Below are 17,765 nucleotides of genomic sequence, written 5' to 3'. Positions count from 1 at the left end.
CACACACACACACACACACACACACACACACACACACACACACACACACACACACACACACACACACACACACACACACACACACACACACACACACACACACACACACACACACACACACACACACACACACACACACACACACACCATACCTCCAGCCATGCCCACTCACCCCTCTCATATATCTTTGCCCATGTCCCCCATGTCACCCCTCCGCAGCAGAATGACAATGATTGTCTATATTTATTATTCCGCTGACCAACTGTTCCTCCAACCAATACTCTCACAGAGAGGCACAGTCCTGTCATATCAGAAAGGGAGTGAGAGAGAGAGAGAGCGAGAGAGAGCGAGAGAGAGAGAGAGAGGGGAACGGGAGAGAGACAGTCAGACACTGTCAGTCATAGAGTGTATGACCAAGAAAGAGGACAGGGAGATATAGACAGCAGAGAGGAGAGAGGAGTGCAGACCCAGCAGGTTATGAAGAGGACTAGTAGGATTACATTGTCAGAGCAGACCTAGATTAGCTGAGCTAGCTGACCTGGTGGAATACAGCACCGAAGGCAACCATCTTCACTTGGGCCAACTTGGGCCAATATCTGGAGGACCAGATCAGTTTGGGAGTACAGTAGCTGGCTGGCTGAGGAGGCCATTTTAGCGACCGACTTCACTTCATCCAAACTCTCCAGGTAGAGTCAAGATGGGGGACAGTGGTGGTGAACCGAACCTGCAGTCCTACATTATGGACGAGGAAACTCTGAAGAGAAAGCAGAAGGAGAAGCTAAAGAAGCTCCTGGCCACTGGAGGAAACCCTCGGCCCGCACGCTCTCTCTTCTTCCTCACGCTGAAGAACCCCTTCCGCAAGGCTGCCATTAACATTGTGGAATGGAAGTATCCTTTAGTGGTCAGGGGCCAGAGGCCAGAGGTCAGGGGTCAGGGGACAGGAGTGTGTGGGAAAATGGGACGGGTTGTCACTTGATAGCCATGCTCAGAGTCATGTAGAAATTATGTAGCCTGATGTCAGATCTGTTTGTGCTGTCTTGTCAACACAGCACAAACAGACTAGATATGAAAGGTTTTAACCATGAAGCAGGGTCATGCTCTTAGGCATTCATGGTTTGAAAGCACTGCACTTATATTGTTTCTTACATGGCCAGATAGTGAAGCCTGTGTTTGGACTTGCAGGATAGAAAATGACTGTTGATGACACTGATAATGCACCTTTAGTTTGGTCTTGTACTGATGGCCAATTCAACCCAGTAGTGTTTTGGGCTGGGCTGTTAGAGAGATAAGGATTTGTGTATTTGATGGATCACAGAGAACTCTGAAGTCTTTGAATGGGTCCGAGCAGCAGAGAGTTTGGGAACAACTGCCTCAGGGATCTGAGGAATGGCTGAGTGAGTGACGAGTCATCTCTTTATAAAGTTGAGTCTCTATATATAGCAGTAGTAGAATGATTATTACTCTGATACACTCAGACATTACAGTCCAACATACACATAAAAACCACTGAACACAGCACAGGAGGTTGGTGGCACCTTAATTGGGCAGGACGGGCTCATGGTAATGGCTGGAGCAGAATTAGTGGAATTGTACCAAATACATCAAACATAGTTTCAATGTGTATGATGCCATTCCATCCGCTCAGTTCCAGCCATTATTATGAGCCGTCCTCCCCTCAGCAGCCTCCAGTAGAACACAGCCTTTATATTTTATGGAGGTTGAGTCCAGTCTGCAGCCATGCTGAACACTGGTTACATCTGTAGAGTGGCTTCAAGCTCACTTGAGCACCAGAGCGACAGGTTGATAGCCCTGCTGTACCAAGAGTTATGGGCTCAAACTATGGGTTTTATAACAACATGATGTAGCATCAAGATAGAGTGGAGTCAACCCACAGTGGGCAGTGACTGGGAGACAACACAATTCTTTTTGAATTATCTTGTAAATGCATAATATCTTCAGGGCAATTCCACCACTGCTCAGAATCCCAATTCAGCCCTGTTCATAATGAATCCCATGTACAAGGCTGCAGTTCTGTTTTGGTTATGAGTAATTCCTCTGGCTGCAGTAATGTTCCACTGAGATGTGTTATAATCCAGTGAAGCCGTTGATGGACGTTTCTGGACATGTAAAATATGCGGCGTAATGATATTCCTGGGGTTGTACGGACACCTGTCCTCCCTCGTCACAACCTAAAAACAGACACGCTGTGAGAACACTGCCTCAGATATAGACTGCTGGCGGGACTGGCTACTGCAGTCTGAGAGGGCACAGCATCATTTGTATTTATTTGATTTATTTAACCTTTATTTAACTAGGCAAGTCAGTTAAGAACAAATTCTTATTTACAATGACGGCCTACCAAAAGGCAAAAGGCCTCCTGCGGAGACGGGGCCTGGGATTTAAAAAATAAATAAATACAATATAGATATAGGACAAAACACACATCACAAAAAGAGAGACAACACAACACCACATAAAGAGAGACTTAAGACAACAGCGTAGCAAAGCAGCAACACATGACAACACAGCATGGTAGCAACACAACATAACAACAACACGGTAGCAACAAAAAGTGGTAGCAGCACAAAACATGGTACAAACATTATTGGGCACAGACAACAACACAAAGGGCAAGAAGGTAGAGACAGCAATACATCACACGATGCAGCCACAACTGTCAGTAAGAGTGTCCATGATTGAGTCTTTGAATGAAGAGATTGAGATAAAACTGTCCAGTTTGAGTGTTTGTTGCAGCTCGTTCCAGTCGCTAGCTGCAGCGAACTGAAAAGAGGAGCGACCCAGGGATGTGTGCTTTGGGGACCTTTAACCGAATGTGACTGGCAGAATGGGTGTTGTATGTGGAGGAATAGGGCTGCAGTAGATATCTCAGATAGGGGGGAGTGAGGCCTAAGAGGGTTTTATAAATAAGCATCAACCAGTGGGTCTTGCGACGGGTGTACAGAGATGACCTGTTTACAGAGGAGGATAGAGTGCAGTGATTTGTCCTTTAAGGAGCATTGGTGGCAAATCTGATGGCGGAATGGTAAAGAACATCTAGCCGTTCGAGAGCACCCTTACCTGCCGATCTATAAATTATGTCGCCGTAATCTAGCATGGGTAGGATGGTAATCTGAATCAGGGTTAGTTTGGCAGCTGGGGTGAAAGTGGAGCGATTACAATAGAGGAAACCAAGTCTAGATTGAACTTTAGCCTGCAGCTTTGTTATGAGAGAAGGGCAGTGTACCGTCTAGCCATACTCCCAAGTACTTGTATGAGGTGACTACCTCAAGCTCTAAACCCTCAGAGGTAGTAATCACACCTGTGGGGAGAGGGGCATTCTTCTTACCAAACCACATGACCTTTGTTTTGAAGTTGTTCAGAACAAGATTAAGGGTAGAGAAAGCTTGTTGGACACTAGGAAAGCTGTGTTGTAGAGCATTGAACACAAAATCCGGGGAGTGGCCAGCTGAGTATAAGACTGTATCATCTGCATATAAATGGATGAGAGAGCTCCCTACTGCCTGAGTTATGTTGTTGATGTAAATTGAGAAGAGTGTGGGGCCTAGGATTGAGCCTTGGGGTACTCCCTTGGTGACAGGCAATGGCTGAGACAGCATATTTTCTGACTTTATATACTGCACTCTTTGAGAGAGGTAGTTAGCAAACCAACCAAAGATCCCTCAGAGACACCAATACTCCTTAGCCGGCCCACAATAATGGAATGGTGATGATAATGTAGTTGTGGTATATCATCCATGATAGTACCCTGATTATGGCTTTGTATTTATTACACATCCAGGAGTGTAATATTACACAAGATTGACCATTTGAATGTGCTGTACTGAAGGGAGCCAGATATTTGAACTCTCCACCATCTTTACCCGGTACAGCCAGAAGAGGCCTGGCCACCCCTCAGAGCCTGGTTCCTCTCTAGGTTTTTTCCTAGGTTCCTGCCTTTCTAGGGAGTTTTTCCTAGCCACCGTGCTTCTACATCTGCATTGCTTGCTGTTTGGGGTTTTAGGCTGGGTTTCTGTATAGCACTTTGTGACATCTGCTGATGTAAAAAGGGCTTTATAAATACATTTGATTGATTGATCTTTACCACAGGTGGCAATGTAAATAGGTCAGATTTTCTTGTAACTGACCCATTGTGTTGGCCTCAAACGTCTTCCAGTGTTTTAGATATGGGGACGTCCCTATTGAGGGGTCGGGTGGCACTGACATGCACATACAGCAGACTCACTTTATTGATGACTCACATTTTTATGATTCAGATTGCCAAGATTGCAATGGTTACGCTGTTAAAAGTTATCCAGTAACCTAGTGTTTCTCAGCTCCTCCAATACCTCTGAACAGCATACATTGTTGTTGTAGCCCTGGACAAACAACTGACACAAAACTAGCTAGAGCACGAGTTCACTGTAATATGAGGCCTACGGTAGCCTGTTAAACCATACTGTACACCTTAAGTGTCACGATCGTCTTGAGGATAATGAGTGGACCAAGGCGCAGCGTGTGGAAAATACATCTCTTTTATTTGAGACGAGTGAAACACGAAACGAACACTTATAACAAAACGAAACAATACAACAGTGAAGCTACAAACGTAAGTGCAATACAAAAGCTACAAACGTTCTACATAGACAATTACCCACAAAACCCAATGCCTATGGCTGCCTTAAATATGGCTCTCAATCAGAGACAATGAACCACAGCTGCCTCTAATTGAGAACCAATCTAGGCAGCCATAGACATACAAACACCTAGACAAGACACTGACCCATTTAACATACAAACCCCTAGACAATCCCAAAAACACATACATTCCCCATGTCACACCCTGACCTAACTAAAATAATAAAGAAAACAAAGAATACTAAGGCCAGGGCGTGACATTAAGGCTATTTAGATCAGTCATCTGATATTTGGGTGAGGTTGTAAGATCTCATCGAGATGCATGTGTGCTACTCGAAGGCCTCGAACAGTGGAATAGCTATCCATATCCATCCATACTGCTTGGTTAGGTAATATCAGTGTGTTCCTGTGTGTTTGAAAATAAATGAGCATACCCCACACACCGTTTAGATACTCTGTGAGCATCTCACTGTCTTTTGAAATTATATTATTACTATACATCTTGCATCCAGTGGTGTAAAGTACTTAAGTAAAAATACTTGAAAGTACTGCTTAAGTCGTTTTTTGGGGTATCTGTACTTTACTTTACTATTTATTTCTTTGACAACTTCTACTTTTACTCCACTACATTCCTAAAGAAAATAATGTACTTTCTACTCCATACATTTTCCCTGCCACCCAAAAGTACTCATTAACATGTTGAATGCTTAGCAGGACAGGAAAATGGTCTAATTCACACACTTAAAAAGAAAATCCCTGGTCATCCCTACTGCATCTGATCTGGCGGACTCACTAAACACAAATGCTTTGTTTGTAAATTATGTATGAGTGTTGGAGTGTGCCCCTGGCTATCCGTAAATTAAAAAAAACAAGGTTTTGCTTGATATAAGGAATTTGAAATAGTTTTAGCAATTACATTTACTTTTGATACTTAAGTATATTTAAAACCAAATACTTTTTGACTTTTGCTCAAGTAAGATTTTATTGGGTGACTTTTACTTTTACTTGAGTCATTTTCTGTTAAGGTATCTTTACTTTTACTCAAGTATGAAAATTGGGTAATTTTTACGCTAGTACTTGCATCTCTGTAATCCACTGGATGTGTGTACACAGTGTAAATTGAACCTTTCCTAAGTGTTTGCCTTCAGACCGTTCGAGATCATTATCCTGCTGACCATCTTTGCCAACTGTGTGGCCCTGGCTGTGTTTCTTCCCATGCCTGAGGAGGACAGCAACAACACCAACAGTAACCTGGTGAGTTACACGGTCCCGTATGGCTCAGTTGGTAGAGCATGGCGCTTGCAACGCCAGGGTTGTGGGTTCATTCCCCACGGGGGGACCAGGATGAATATGTATGAACTTTCCAATTTGTAAGTCGCTCTGGATAAGAGCGTCTGCTAAATGACTTAAATGTAAATGTAATGTAAATGAGTATGGACCCGTATGGACCCAGTACCCATCTCACATCTCATATGATGCAGAGCATCTTATTCTACTAGTTGTGGTTGAATGAATTGAGGTTGGGAACCAGGGTTTTCACAGGAAGCCTCCCTGTCTGACATGAATACACAGAACATGTATGTCTGAATGTGTAGTGAGCACCGCATTCATACCTCGATCATGGAGGTGAATGAGCTGGTTATTTCGTGGCCCTGCTGCAAATTGGTCACCGTTCTGTTGTAGGAGCACAGTTCATAAATCAAGCAAACTGGGATCTGGAGCCTAGTGTGGCCATCTTGGCTACACTTCTCATGACTTATAACAGGCACGAAGGCCTGGATGTTTGGTGTAATCCAGTTTCAGTGCAATTTGATCTAGCAGCAAGGGCTTGAAATGTTGTGGGCCCGATGCCAGACTGGAACTAACTGCTATCCAACTATGATAGTTCTGCTCATTTTGAGTTTTGTCTGAAAAAGATAATGAAATCAACCACAAAATGCCCATTTAAGAAATGGGTAGACCGAGATGTCTATTTCTGAGTGACCCAGTAAGGAGATAAAGATAGAGGTTGTCGAAACAGACGTGAAGAAGCCCTGCACCCTATCATCTCTGTATGTCATCATCAGTGGACATGTGTGAGTGTAGACTGCTGTACAATAGGAGTGTATTTGTGTGTCAGAGAAACCTGATGATGCATCAATATACTGTACATGTCCATGTCCTCTGGGATGATAGTGACCTGTTGCTTGGTGTATGAATCCAGCCGTGTTGAAGCAGGGTGAGGACAGGAATGAACAGGGATACTTTTCGGCCCACTACACCCTATTACTGAGAATCATGTCGTGAGGGGGTGTGCAGTTTTCTTAATCAGCCACATGAGAAGCAGCTGCCATATGCTTTGGCTGGGGTGGAACCACTGACCTGATGCCTGCAATATCTCAGTCATCCGTCACTTACAGTTACAGAGACACAGATCCAGGCTCAGTTTCATCTGCCTGTAGGTGGAAGGGATGGGGTGTTCTGTAACTGTAATGACCTGTGCTATTTGGAGTCTGGCTTTTTGAATGATCTAAGATACAGTTCACCTTTCGCCATGGCTGAATGTGCACTTTTCAAATCTTGTGTGTACGGAAAAGAAAAATGTGTTTTTTTTAAGTAACATCAGTGCAAGATTTACAAGTGCTGTTATAGTGTTGTTATACTGTGGTGTACTAGTTGGAATACTGTTATGGATCATTATAGTGGTCTCAGTTATTATAGGCTGTGAAATGCTGGGTCAGATTGTACTAGAGCTAAGTTGTCTACCCATCAAAGGCCATCTCCAAGAGGATATTTTTGTAACCCTAATAAAGGCTGGTCATTTTTTAGCTCACAGACATCCACTAGAGAGTAGGCATCAAAACAGTATTATGAAGGAAATACAGACTGATGCTGTGTTGGGTCTTCTCTTTTGATAAGCTACTGCTGTACAGTAGCATGGCAACATTTAATTTCCTCTTTTTTTTAAGGAGTGGGGCTGTCCCACTCCTCTCGTATGTTTTAGTTTTATTTCTTGGATAGGATAGATAGAGAGGAAAGAGAGTTTCATAGAGTTGCTGAAATAGCAGTGATCCAGATTCAAACTTTACATGTTTGCAGTTGCAGCTTAGGCTACAGTAGAGTAAACATGTATAGCTGTGAGCTTGATGCAACCGATTCCAAAATTGACTCTTGGCTTAAAAAACATAATTTGTTCCTTCTAGTCATGATGTCTGTTCTACGGATCTTAACCTGGGCCACATTGTGATGTCAGAGACAGAGGGACTCTGTTCACACCAGAGCAGTGGCCATCAGGTTACAAAAGCTTTTTTACCTGTAAAGCACAGACCCATAGAGAGACTGTCCCCGTCCCTGCTGCATAATGTCCTTGGCCCAGCTGACTGAGAGGGACAGGTGCTCCCTCTCCCCCTCCTGGTCCCCTCCCCTCAGCTGGGTGTGTAAAGGCTTTATATATATCCACCTACCATACCACATGGACTCAGTGGGGCACCAGAGGAATGTGTGACGCCACTGTTGAGCCGCATCATGTAATCAATATGTGTGTGTGTGTGTGTGTGTGTGCGTGTGTGTGCGTGTGTGTGTGTGTGTGTGTGTGTGTGTGTGTGTGTGTGTGTGTGTGTGTGTGTGTGTGTGTGTGTGTGTGTGTGTGTGTGTGTGTCTGTGTGTCTGTGTGTCTGTGTGTGTGTGTGTGTGTGTGTGTGTGTGTGTGTGTGTGTGTGTCTGTGTGTCTGTGTGTCTGTGTGTGTGTGTGTGTGTGTGTGTGTTAGTATGTGAAACCCGAAGACACATTCTATAAATGCCCCTATAGGAATGTTCATGACTTGACAGAATCTAACCCCAATGTAATTTAGGTTCACTGTGCTACATACAGTACAGCACTTTGAAACGTTATTAAAGGTATTGTTTTTACGCTGTAAACTGCTTACACATGCCCTTATCCTGGTGGGCTGAATAGTCAGACCCTATTAAGAAATCCTACCTCAAATAGAACACGTTACCCATGGCCACTTGTTGGTGTATCTGTCATCACAGACGTATGCCTATTTGTTTTTTTATTTATCACTTGCCCATGCTCATGATCACGTTTCAAGTTCAAGTTTAAGTTAATTTGCCAAGTTATGATACAGGCACAAAAGTATATACACATTAGATGTCTTGTAAGTCAAGAGCCCCTATATAACAGACCGTACAAATACAAATAAGTAGCCTGATTAATTGATATACTGCTTTGTAGATTTAAAAAAATGAAGGCAGATCATTTTTTATACTAATAACCATTATCTCTAAACAATAAGTCCCACTGAGATAAGGAAGCTCTGTCTGGAGGGAGACCTGGGTGCTGTCTGAGTATTATGTGAGGGATGTGAAGGGTTAATAAAATCAGACAGGGCGGTGAGTGAGTAGGTGCCATTTTGGGGACCTTAGCTCTGAAGTGTTCAGTTGTTAGTCAGCGGGGCCATTCCCTGTATGCCTGGCCTGTAATGGGAGAGGAGAGACACAAATACACAGACCAGGGAGCTATACTGGGGGATTTTTACCAAGCAGGATCAATGACTTAGTCAGATTACCTCTTGTAAATACTACAAAATGACTCAATATTCCCTGTGTAGTGTAAAAAGAATATACTAGAAATGGTTGTTGTGCCATTGACTCCTAATCCCTGACAAACTAGCCATCAGTTATAACATGTTTGGAGCATTTGCTACCAAGCAGAATCAATGAATTGTAGTCCATTACACATAGAATTATGGGAACTGTAGTTAGTACATCATGATACCCTAACAAGCCGTCATTGATGTTTTACAGGAAAGTCTGGAGTACATCTTCCTCATCGTCTTCTCCATAGAGTGCTTTCTAAAGATAGTAGCCTATGGATTTCTATTTCACGAGAATGCATATCTACGGAACTGTTGGAACATACTGGACTTTGTCTGTGTGTCTGTTGGGTAAGTAGGGACAACGGATATGGAGATGGAAATATACTGCCATGCTATAACTTTTCTTTCTGTGAACCCATATGATGTTGTTTATCTCCCTTTCGTGCTCTTCTATCTTTGAACTTCTTACCTCTCCCTCTGTCTCTCTTCTTCCCCTCTCCCTATCCTCTCCCCCTTCTCTCCCTCTCCAGGCTGTTCGCAGTCATCGGTGACTCCATCACCTATATCAGTGGTGTGGAGGCTCAACCAGGGGAGAAGGGAGGAGGCTTCGATATGAAGGCCCTCAGGGCGTTCAGGGTGCTCCGGCCCCTCAGGCTGGTCTCTGGAGTCCCCAGTAAGGATCACTGTAAAATAGAGACCTTGTAGCAGTCATAAGGGCAGGAAATCAGCAGAAGGCAAGGCAGGTTAAAGTATAGATTTATTTACAAGTCTTGGTGATCCATATAATACAACATATTCAAACAAAAAGTAATCATAGTTTTACAATATAGATACAATGGCAACAGTCAAAATAAATAGCCTCTGAATCTAGCTTAACCTGTCCTGAATGGACACAGGTATATAGGGCAAGACAGCCTCCCCTTGAGAAACCAAAATGAATCTGCCTTTAAGGACCTCAAACACAAGGCCTACTGTATGCACTGGGCCCAACCAAATGGGCAATTACCAAGAAACTGGTTCATTTAGGGCAATTTCCATATCAATCATTACATTAGAAAATTAGCCAAAATGATACTTAATTATGATATAACATCACAGTTCCTAAACTGAACACTTTTATCTCAACTCACAGTAGGCATAGGATACTGACTCTGAGGAGTCACGAGACACCACGTATTTGTTGCGTGCTATCTCAGTATTTGGCGCCTTGGCGTGACGGAGAAACCAGACACACACGGAGCGATCCAAACAAAAGACATCGGATATTTTTTTTATTTTTTTTAATGAAACTAAATAAACCAAAACTTTTTTCTCACTAATGTAGCCTAGTTTGTAAACTCTGCAAACAAAATGTCTAAATTCTGAATATGAGAACGGTAAATTAACGCGATAGCCCTAGCCTAATACATTTAATGAATTAACAGAAATGGTTGATATAAGCAAACACTAACATTCTAAATTACTGGGAAATTACGAGGATTAACGGTAAATTATATGTTTTGCGGGGAATTCGGGCGCATTCAAAACAATCATCGCCCTGTTGTCGCGGGAAGCATAGAGCACGTTGCCCCCATTACAGGAAGCATAGAGCACGTTGCCCCCATTACAGGAAGCATAGAGCACGTTGCCCCCATTACAGGAAGCAAAGAGCACGTTGCCCCCATTACAGGAAGCAAAGAGCACGTTGCCCCCATTACAGGAAGCAAAGAGCACGTTGCCCCCATTACAGGAAGCAGAGAGCACGTTGCCCCCATTACAGGAAGCAAAGAGCACGTTGCCCCCATTACAGGAAGCAAAGAGCACGTTGCCCCCATTACAGGAAGCAAAGAGCACGTTGCCCCCATTACAGGAAGCAAAGAGCACGTTGCCCCCATTACAGGAAGCAAAGAGCACGTTGCCCCCATTACAGGAAGCATAGAGCACGTTGCCCCCATTACAGGAAGCATAGAGCACGTTGCCCCCATTACAGGAAGCAGAGAGCATGTTGCCCCGTTACAGGAAATAGAGAGCACGTTGCCCCAGTTACAGGAAGCAGAGAGCACGTTGCCCCCATTACAGGAAGCAGAGAGCATGTTGCCCCCATTACAGGAAACAGAGAGCACGTTGCCCCAGTTACAGGAAGCAGAGAACACGTTGCCCCCCTTACAGGAAGCAGAGAGCATGTTGCCCCCGTTACAGGAAACAGAGAGCACGTTGCCCCAGTTACAGGAAGCAGAGAGCACGTTGCCCCCCTTACAGGAAGCATAGAGCACGTTGCCCCTATTACAGGAAGCATAGAGCACGTTGCCCCCATTACAGGAAGCAGAGAGCATGTTGCCCCCATTACAGGAAACAGAGAGCACGTTGCCCCAGTTACAGGAAGCAGAGAGCACGTTGCCCCCATTACAGGAAGCAGAGAGCATGTTGCCCCCATTACAGGAAACAGAGAGCACGTTGCCCCAGTTACAGGAAGCAGAGAACACGTTGCCCCCATTACAGGAAGCAGAGAGCATGTTGCCCCCGTTACAGGAAACAGAGAGCACGTTGCCCCAGTTACAGGAAGCAGAGAGCACGTTGCCCCCCTTACAGGAAGCAGAGAGCATGTTGCCCCCGTTACAGGAAACAGAGAGCACGTTGCCCCAGTTACAGGAAGCAGAGAGCACGTTGCCCCCGTTACAGGAAGCAGAGAGCACGTTGCACCCGTTACAGGAAGCAGAGAGCACGTTGCCCCTGTTACAGGAAGCAGAGAACACGTTGCCCCTGTTACAGGAAGCAGAGAGCACGTTGTGTCCGTTACAGGAAGCAGAGAGCACGTTGGTGGTGAGAGGAGCCTAGCGCTCACCACAACCACATTCCGAAAACACTTTCCTTCAGCGACAATGCTAGTGTCAAATACAACTTGATTTGGATAATTCCAGTGAGTTTGCAGTCTGATTAAGTTAACTTATCATTGGTCGACTACTAGGCCTATGACATTTAAAATGCGTGGTCACCCTCCAGGCCTGCAGGTGGTGATGAATTCCATCCTGAAGTCCATGTTACCTCTGTTCCACATCTCCCTGCTGGTATTCTTCATGGTCACTATCTATGCCATCGTGGGACTGGAGCTCTTCAAGTGCAAGATGCACAAAACCTGCTACTACACAGGCACAAGTAAGGAACAGAACACACATTTATGCATATACATGCACAAGCACACACACTCACCCTGCCTATATCTTTTCCCCAATTGTCCTTCAGATATCATAGCCACGGTGGAGAATGAGAAGCCATCTCCTTGTGCCCAAGCCGGGAACGGGCGGCGCTGCACCATCAACGGGACAGACTGTAGGGCAGGTTGGGCCGGACCCAACAACGGCATCACACACTTTGACAACCTGGGCTTCGCTATGCTCACTGTCTACCAGTGCATCACTACCCAGGGCTGGACCGACGTGTTATACTGGGTACTGTATTACATCACCCCCTATACCCATATACTGTATATTACTACTGTGTTGTATATCTCAGATTTACCCCACTTTATGAAGTTCAAATTTCAATAAGGCACTTGCATATCTGAGCTATCTGGTTGTAAGTGCATGGTAACAACAACGTAACTTAAAAGAATAGAGAAATCCGCACACTGCTCTTGCTAGTATCCCTCTTCTTTTATTGACAGTTACCTATCGGCCTCATGGCATTCGTCAAAAGCTCTGAGGAAATCCAAGAGGCCAACACATAAGCTTAAATAAAAAACAGTGATACTAGCAAGAGCAGTATGCAGGTTTATCGTTTCTTTTAAGTTGCCTCAGTTAATGTAGCCCATATCTGTACTATCACTCTGTCTCATGTCTGTCTCTCCATCTCTCTTTCTTTCGCTCTCTCTCTCTCTCTCTCTTTAAGTGCATGCTGGGAGTGTTTTGTAGTTGAGAGGCCGTGTGGAGGGCTCTGTCCTTACTTATTTTCTTGATTCTTTCCTTAGTCTTTTCTTTAAATGTTTATTTTCTATGGTGTTGTTTCAATGCACTGTTAGCTTAGCGGTACCCACTGTTTTTATTTTTCAAAGTTAGGGAAGAGGAAGAGGACAGAGTTTTAGTTTCCTGGGGATTTGAATGGTGTGGTATGCGCGATGGCTTCGCAGCCTAGCGCAGAGGAAACGCTGTCGTTACGTCAGGTGTGTCCTGATATTGGAGTTAAGGTGGAGGAGGTTCTGCTCGCGGTCCGCGAACAGGCAGGAGCTGAATTTATACATTCCGCATCCAAAATGAACAAAGCTGTGGTTGTGTTCATGAAAATAGTACATTTGGTGGGTAGTGCCGATTTCTCCTCTTTCGACTAGAGTGGTAGTTGCAAATCTGCCTCCATTTATTATGGATGATCAAATCCGGAAAGAGCTGAGTTGGTTTTGGTAAGTTTGCTAGTGGTTTCCGTGTACTGTCAGCAGGTTTTCATGCAGATGCCGTTAAGCACGTTGTTTCATTCCGGAGGCAAGTGTTCATGTTTCTGAATAACAATGAGCAACAGTTAAACATGCATTTTTAAAGTGAGGCATGGGGAGGAGCTCTACGTGGGGTTTGCCAGCACAGAGTGTGCGGATTTGCCAGTGTTTTGAGTGTGGGGATTTGGGGCATAAAGGCACATAAAGGCTGTAGACAAGGTGAGGGCACAAGCGCCAGTGGGAGAAATCAAGGTCAACGTGCAGGGGGGAATGAGACGCAGGCAGCAGAGGCTGGGCCTAGTCATACTATAGATTGTGGTGTAAATCAGGCTGGGTCTAGTCATGCTATGGATGGTGGTGTAGATGAGGCTGGGTCTAGTCAGGCTATGGATGGTGGTGTAGATGAGGCTGGGCCTAGTCATGCTTTAGATTGTGGTGTAGATCAGGCTGGGTCTAGTCAGGCTATGGATGGTGGTGTAGATGAGGCTGGGTCTAGTCAGGCTATGGATGGTGCTGTAGATGAGGCTGGGTCTAGTCAGGCTATAGATGGTGGTGTAGATGAGGCTGGGTCTAGTCAGGCTATGGATGGTGGTGTAGATGAGGCTGGGCCTACTCATGCTTTAGATTGTGGTGTAGATCAGGCTGGGTCTAGTCAGGCTATAGATGGTGGTGTAGATGAGTCTGGGTCTAGTCAGGCTATGGATGGTGGTGTAGATGAGGCTGGGTCTAGTCAGGCTATGGATGGTGGTGTAGAGGAGACTGGGTCTAGTCATGCTAGTCAGGATATGCTAGTGGATGAGGAGAGTATAGTGGGGAAGTGCAAGCAACTGGGGTGGTGGAGGAGGATGTCAAGCCGAAGAGGAAAAATGGAGAGAAGAAAGGTGGGAGGGGAGAGGCTGATGTGGTCAAAGGCACTAAGGAACCTTTGCCTGGAGCTGGGGGGAGGCCCCGACTAGAGAAAAAGGGCAGGTGGTCAGAATGGGAGATGGAGATGAGGAGGTGGACGGTGAGTCTGAGGAATAGGACGATGAGGAGGCTTTCTTTTCAGACTCTTCCTCAATGGGTCCAGAGCTGACAGCCTGTCAGGCAGAGGTGTCAAAGTACACGATGAGGGAACTGTCAAGGTTCCTGAATGAGACTGAAGGGAAAAACGTTAATCTTGAAGCTTTTTTTGCGATCCGGGAAAGTTTATAAGGTCAGTACAACACGCTATGAAAAATGAAGGGCATGGTATCCTCTTACCAAGGAAACATTTTAGGTTGAGGAAGTGGGTCACAACCGTGCGTAAGGGTCAACCTTCAGATGCTATTGAGATGAATAGTTTTTTTCTGGCACTGGGGCTTTTTGAGGTTTGTTATTGGTCTCTTTCATTGCTGGCCTTTCTCCCACTTATGGAGACTCTTCAGGGAGGCTCGCTTAATTTAAATGGCGCCAGAGATACAGGAAAGAGGAGTTTGTTGGGTGAATATGTAAAACCAAAACAAGTACAGGTGTTGTTTCTGCAGAAGACTCATAGTGATGCGATGAATGAAGTCAATTAGGGGCTCTGGTAGAAAAGGGCAAGTGTGCTGAGGCGTGGAACAAATGTTAGTGCAGGGGTGGCAGTCCTTTTTGCACCGGGTATGATGGTAAAAATGTGCTCCTCAAAGGAGGTGTGTAGGGGTAGACTGCTTGTAGTAAAAGCAGACATTAACAACAGGGGTTTTGTCCTTATAAATGTGCATGCACCTAGCATAGGGAGAGAGAGGGGGTGTCAGACAGGAAATCTCACAGGTAGCGCCTGAGGAGACGCTGGTGGTAAGCGTGGACTGGAACTGTATGATGGATTTTTAGGAAAGATAGAAATGGGGTGGAGTCTCATTCAGGCTCAGTGGGGTGTTAAGGGACATCATTAAAAACCTCTACAGGATCAGTGTCTTCCTCGTGGGACTGTTGAGCTAATGTAGCCTAATGTGAGAAGCATGAGGTTGTAAGAAACAAACAAAAAAATCCTAGAACATAGACATATCTGATGTGAGCAGAAAGCTTGAATTCTTGTTAATCTAACTGCACTGTCCAATTTACAGTAGCTATTACAGTGAAAAAATACCATGCTATTGTTTGAGGAGGGTGCACAATTATGAACTTGAAAATGTATTAATAAAACATTTAGGCATATTTGGGCAGTCTTGATACAACATTTTGAACAGATATGCAATGGTTCATTGGATCAGTCTAAAACGTTGCACATACACTGATGCCATCTAGTGGCCAAAGTCTAAATTGCGCCTGGGCTGGAATAATACATTATGGCCTTTCTCTTGCATTTCAAAGATGATGGTATTATCTTTTACCAGATCTAATGTGTTATATTCTCCTACATTAATTTCAAATTTCCACAAACTTCAAAGTGTTTCCTTTCAAATGGTATCAATAATATGCATATCCTTGCCTCAGGTCCTGAGCTACAGGCAGTTAGATTTGGGTATGTCATTTTAGGTGAAAATTTAAAATTTAGAATCTTTAGAGGTTGCAGTTTGACCTAGTGGATGTTTGGAGAACTAAACATCCCAACACAAGACAGTATACATGGGTGAAGGTCTTTGGAGCTAGGGTGAGTGCAGCCCGACTAGAGCATGTCCAGAAATCAGAGCAATAGGCTGTTGGGCGCTACCATTCTCCCGGTGGGTTTTACGGATCGCCACATAACCATGGCTCGGCTGTCTATTTCACCAGGGCCTCGGCAGGAATCCTATTGGAAGTTTAATGTAAAGCTCTTACAAGATGCCATGGTGTTTTTGCTCAGGTTTCCAGACTTTTTGTGAAAGGTGGGGGCAGCAAAGAGAGTAGTATGAATCTTTGAGTCAATGGTCGGATGTGAGAAAAGTCCAAATTCTGCTTTTCTGTTAACATTATACAGCTCTCTCATCCTCAGAGGCCAGGAAAGTATTGGGGGAACTCGAGCGTAGTATCAGTGAAGTGGAGGTAGAGATGGTGGGGCAAGGCAATGTAGGCCTCCAGGCTAATTTAGCTGAATTACGTAGGGACCTGGGCAGTTTTTTCCAGGCATATTGTGTACCGGGACGCTCAATCACGGACAACTTGTTCTTAATCAGGGACATGTTGGACTTGTCGAGAGTTTCTAATGTGAATGTTGGACTGGTCTCTTTAGACCAAGAGAAGGCTTTTGATAGAGTGGACCATGAGTATCTGTTCAATGTGATGTCTGTGTTTGGGGAAAGGTTTTTAGCTTGTGTGAAGATGTTGTATGCTGGGGTGTCATGTATGGTCAAGGTGGAAGGGGGGCTCAGTAGGCCAGTCTGGGTGAGGCAGGGCATTAGACAAGGATGCCCTCTATCGGGCAAATGCAACTGTGATGGTCAGTGATGGGCAGGATATGCAGGCACTAGAGACTAGTCTGAAGGTGTACGAGGGAGCTTCTTCAGCTAAGATGAACTGGGGCAAGAGCAAAGCTCTGTTATGGGGGGTATGGAGGGTTAGTGCCTCCCCTCTGCTTCCAGGGGGTTTGCAGTGGGGCTGTGAAGGGCTTAACATTTTGGGGGTGTACCTGGGCTCGGAGATGTGGGTCAGGAAGAACTGGTTGGGGCTGTCACAGGCAGTGGTGTCAAGACTGGCCAGGTGGAGGTGGCTCCTGTCCCAAGTGTCATATAGAGGGAGGGTGCTGATAATCAACAACCTGGTGGCATCCTTCCTATGGCATACACTGGCTGTCCACAACCACCCCCCCCGCGCCGGTCTGCTCGCAGATTTGCTACACCAGCCGGTGGATTTTTTTTCTGGTTGGGTCATCACTGGCTGAGGGAGGCAGTGTTGTACATGTCCGTCCACAAAGGAGGACAGGGTCTGGTGGAACTGGAGAGCAGGGTGGCTGCATTCTGACTAAAGGCGGCGCAGAGGCTGCTGTACCATACTGATGTCGGCTGGAGGGAACCAGCATGCACGCTGCTGAGGAGTGCTGGCGGATTAGGGTTGGACCGGCAGCTGTTCCTCATGAGGCTGTAGAGTCTGAGTACAGCAGGTCTCTCTGATTTTTACTCTGCAGTGCTGAGGGCCTGGCAGCTGCTAAGGCCCGCACGAGAAGGGGATGTGGAGCCTGGGCTGTGGGAGGAGCCTATCTTCCACAATCCAGCCATCCTTTTGAGATCGGTTCAATC

General features: G+C 45.3%; 1 protein-coding gene across 2 annotated transcripts in view; it reads left to right on the top strand.

The window, feature by feature from the left end:
• The first annotated feature begins 333 nt into the window (after window positions 1-333).
• The window catches only part of LOC139536088 (dihydropyridine-sensitive L-type skeletal muscle calcium channel subunit alpha-1-like), a 49,985-nt gene continuing 32,553 nt past the window's right edge, over window positions 334-17,765 (top strand). The window contains exons 1-6 of one of the 2 annotated variants that reach the window (XM_071336235.1): window positions 334-888; window positions 5,784-5,889; window positions 9,421-9,560; window positions 9,743-9,885; window positions 12,192-12,344; window positions 12,432-12,637. In XM_071336235.1, coding sequence (XP_071192336.1) covers window positions 698-888; window positions 5,784-5,889; window positions 9,421-9,560; window positions 9,743-9,885; window positions 12,192-12,344; window positions 12,432-12,637 — 939 coding nt within the window. In that variant the 5' untranslated portion in view covers window positions 334-697. The remainder of the gene's footprint in view (window positions 889-5,783; window positions 5,890-9,420; window positions 9,561-9,742; window positions 9,886-12,191; window positions 12,345-12,431; window positions 12,638-17,765) is intronic. The other variant, XM_071336234.1, reaches the window with a different exon arrangement.

This window comes from Salvelinus alpinus, chromosome 12 (assembly GCF_045679555.1).
Source record: "Salvelinus alpinus chromosome 12, SLU_Salpinus.1, whole genome shotgun sequence".
Taxonomy (NCBI): Eukaryota; Metazoa; Chordata; class Actinopteri; order Salmoniformes; family Salmonidae; genus Salvelinus; species Salvelinus alpinus.
This window is presented reverse-complemented; position numbering and strand designations above follow the sequence as displayed.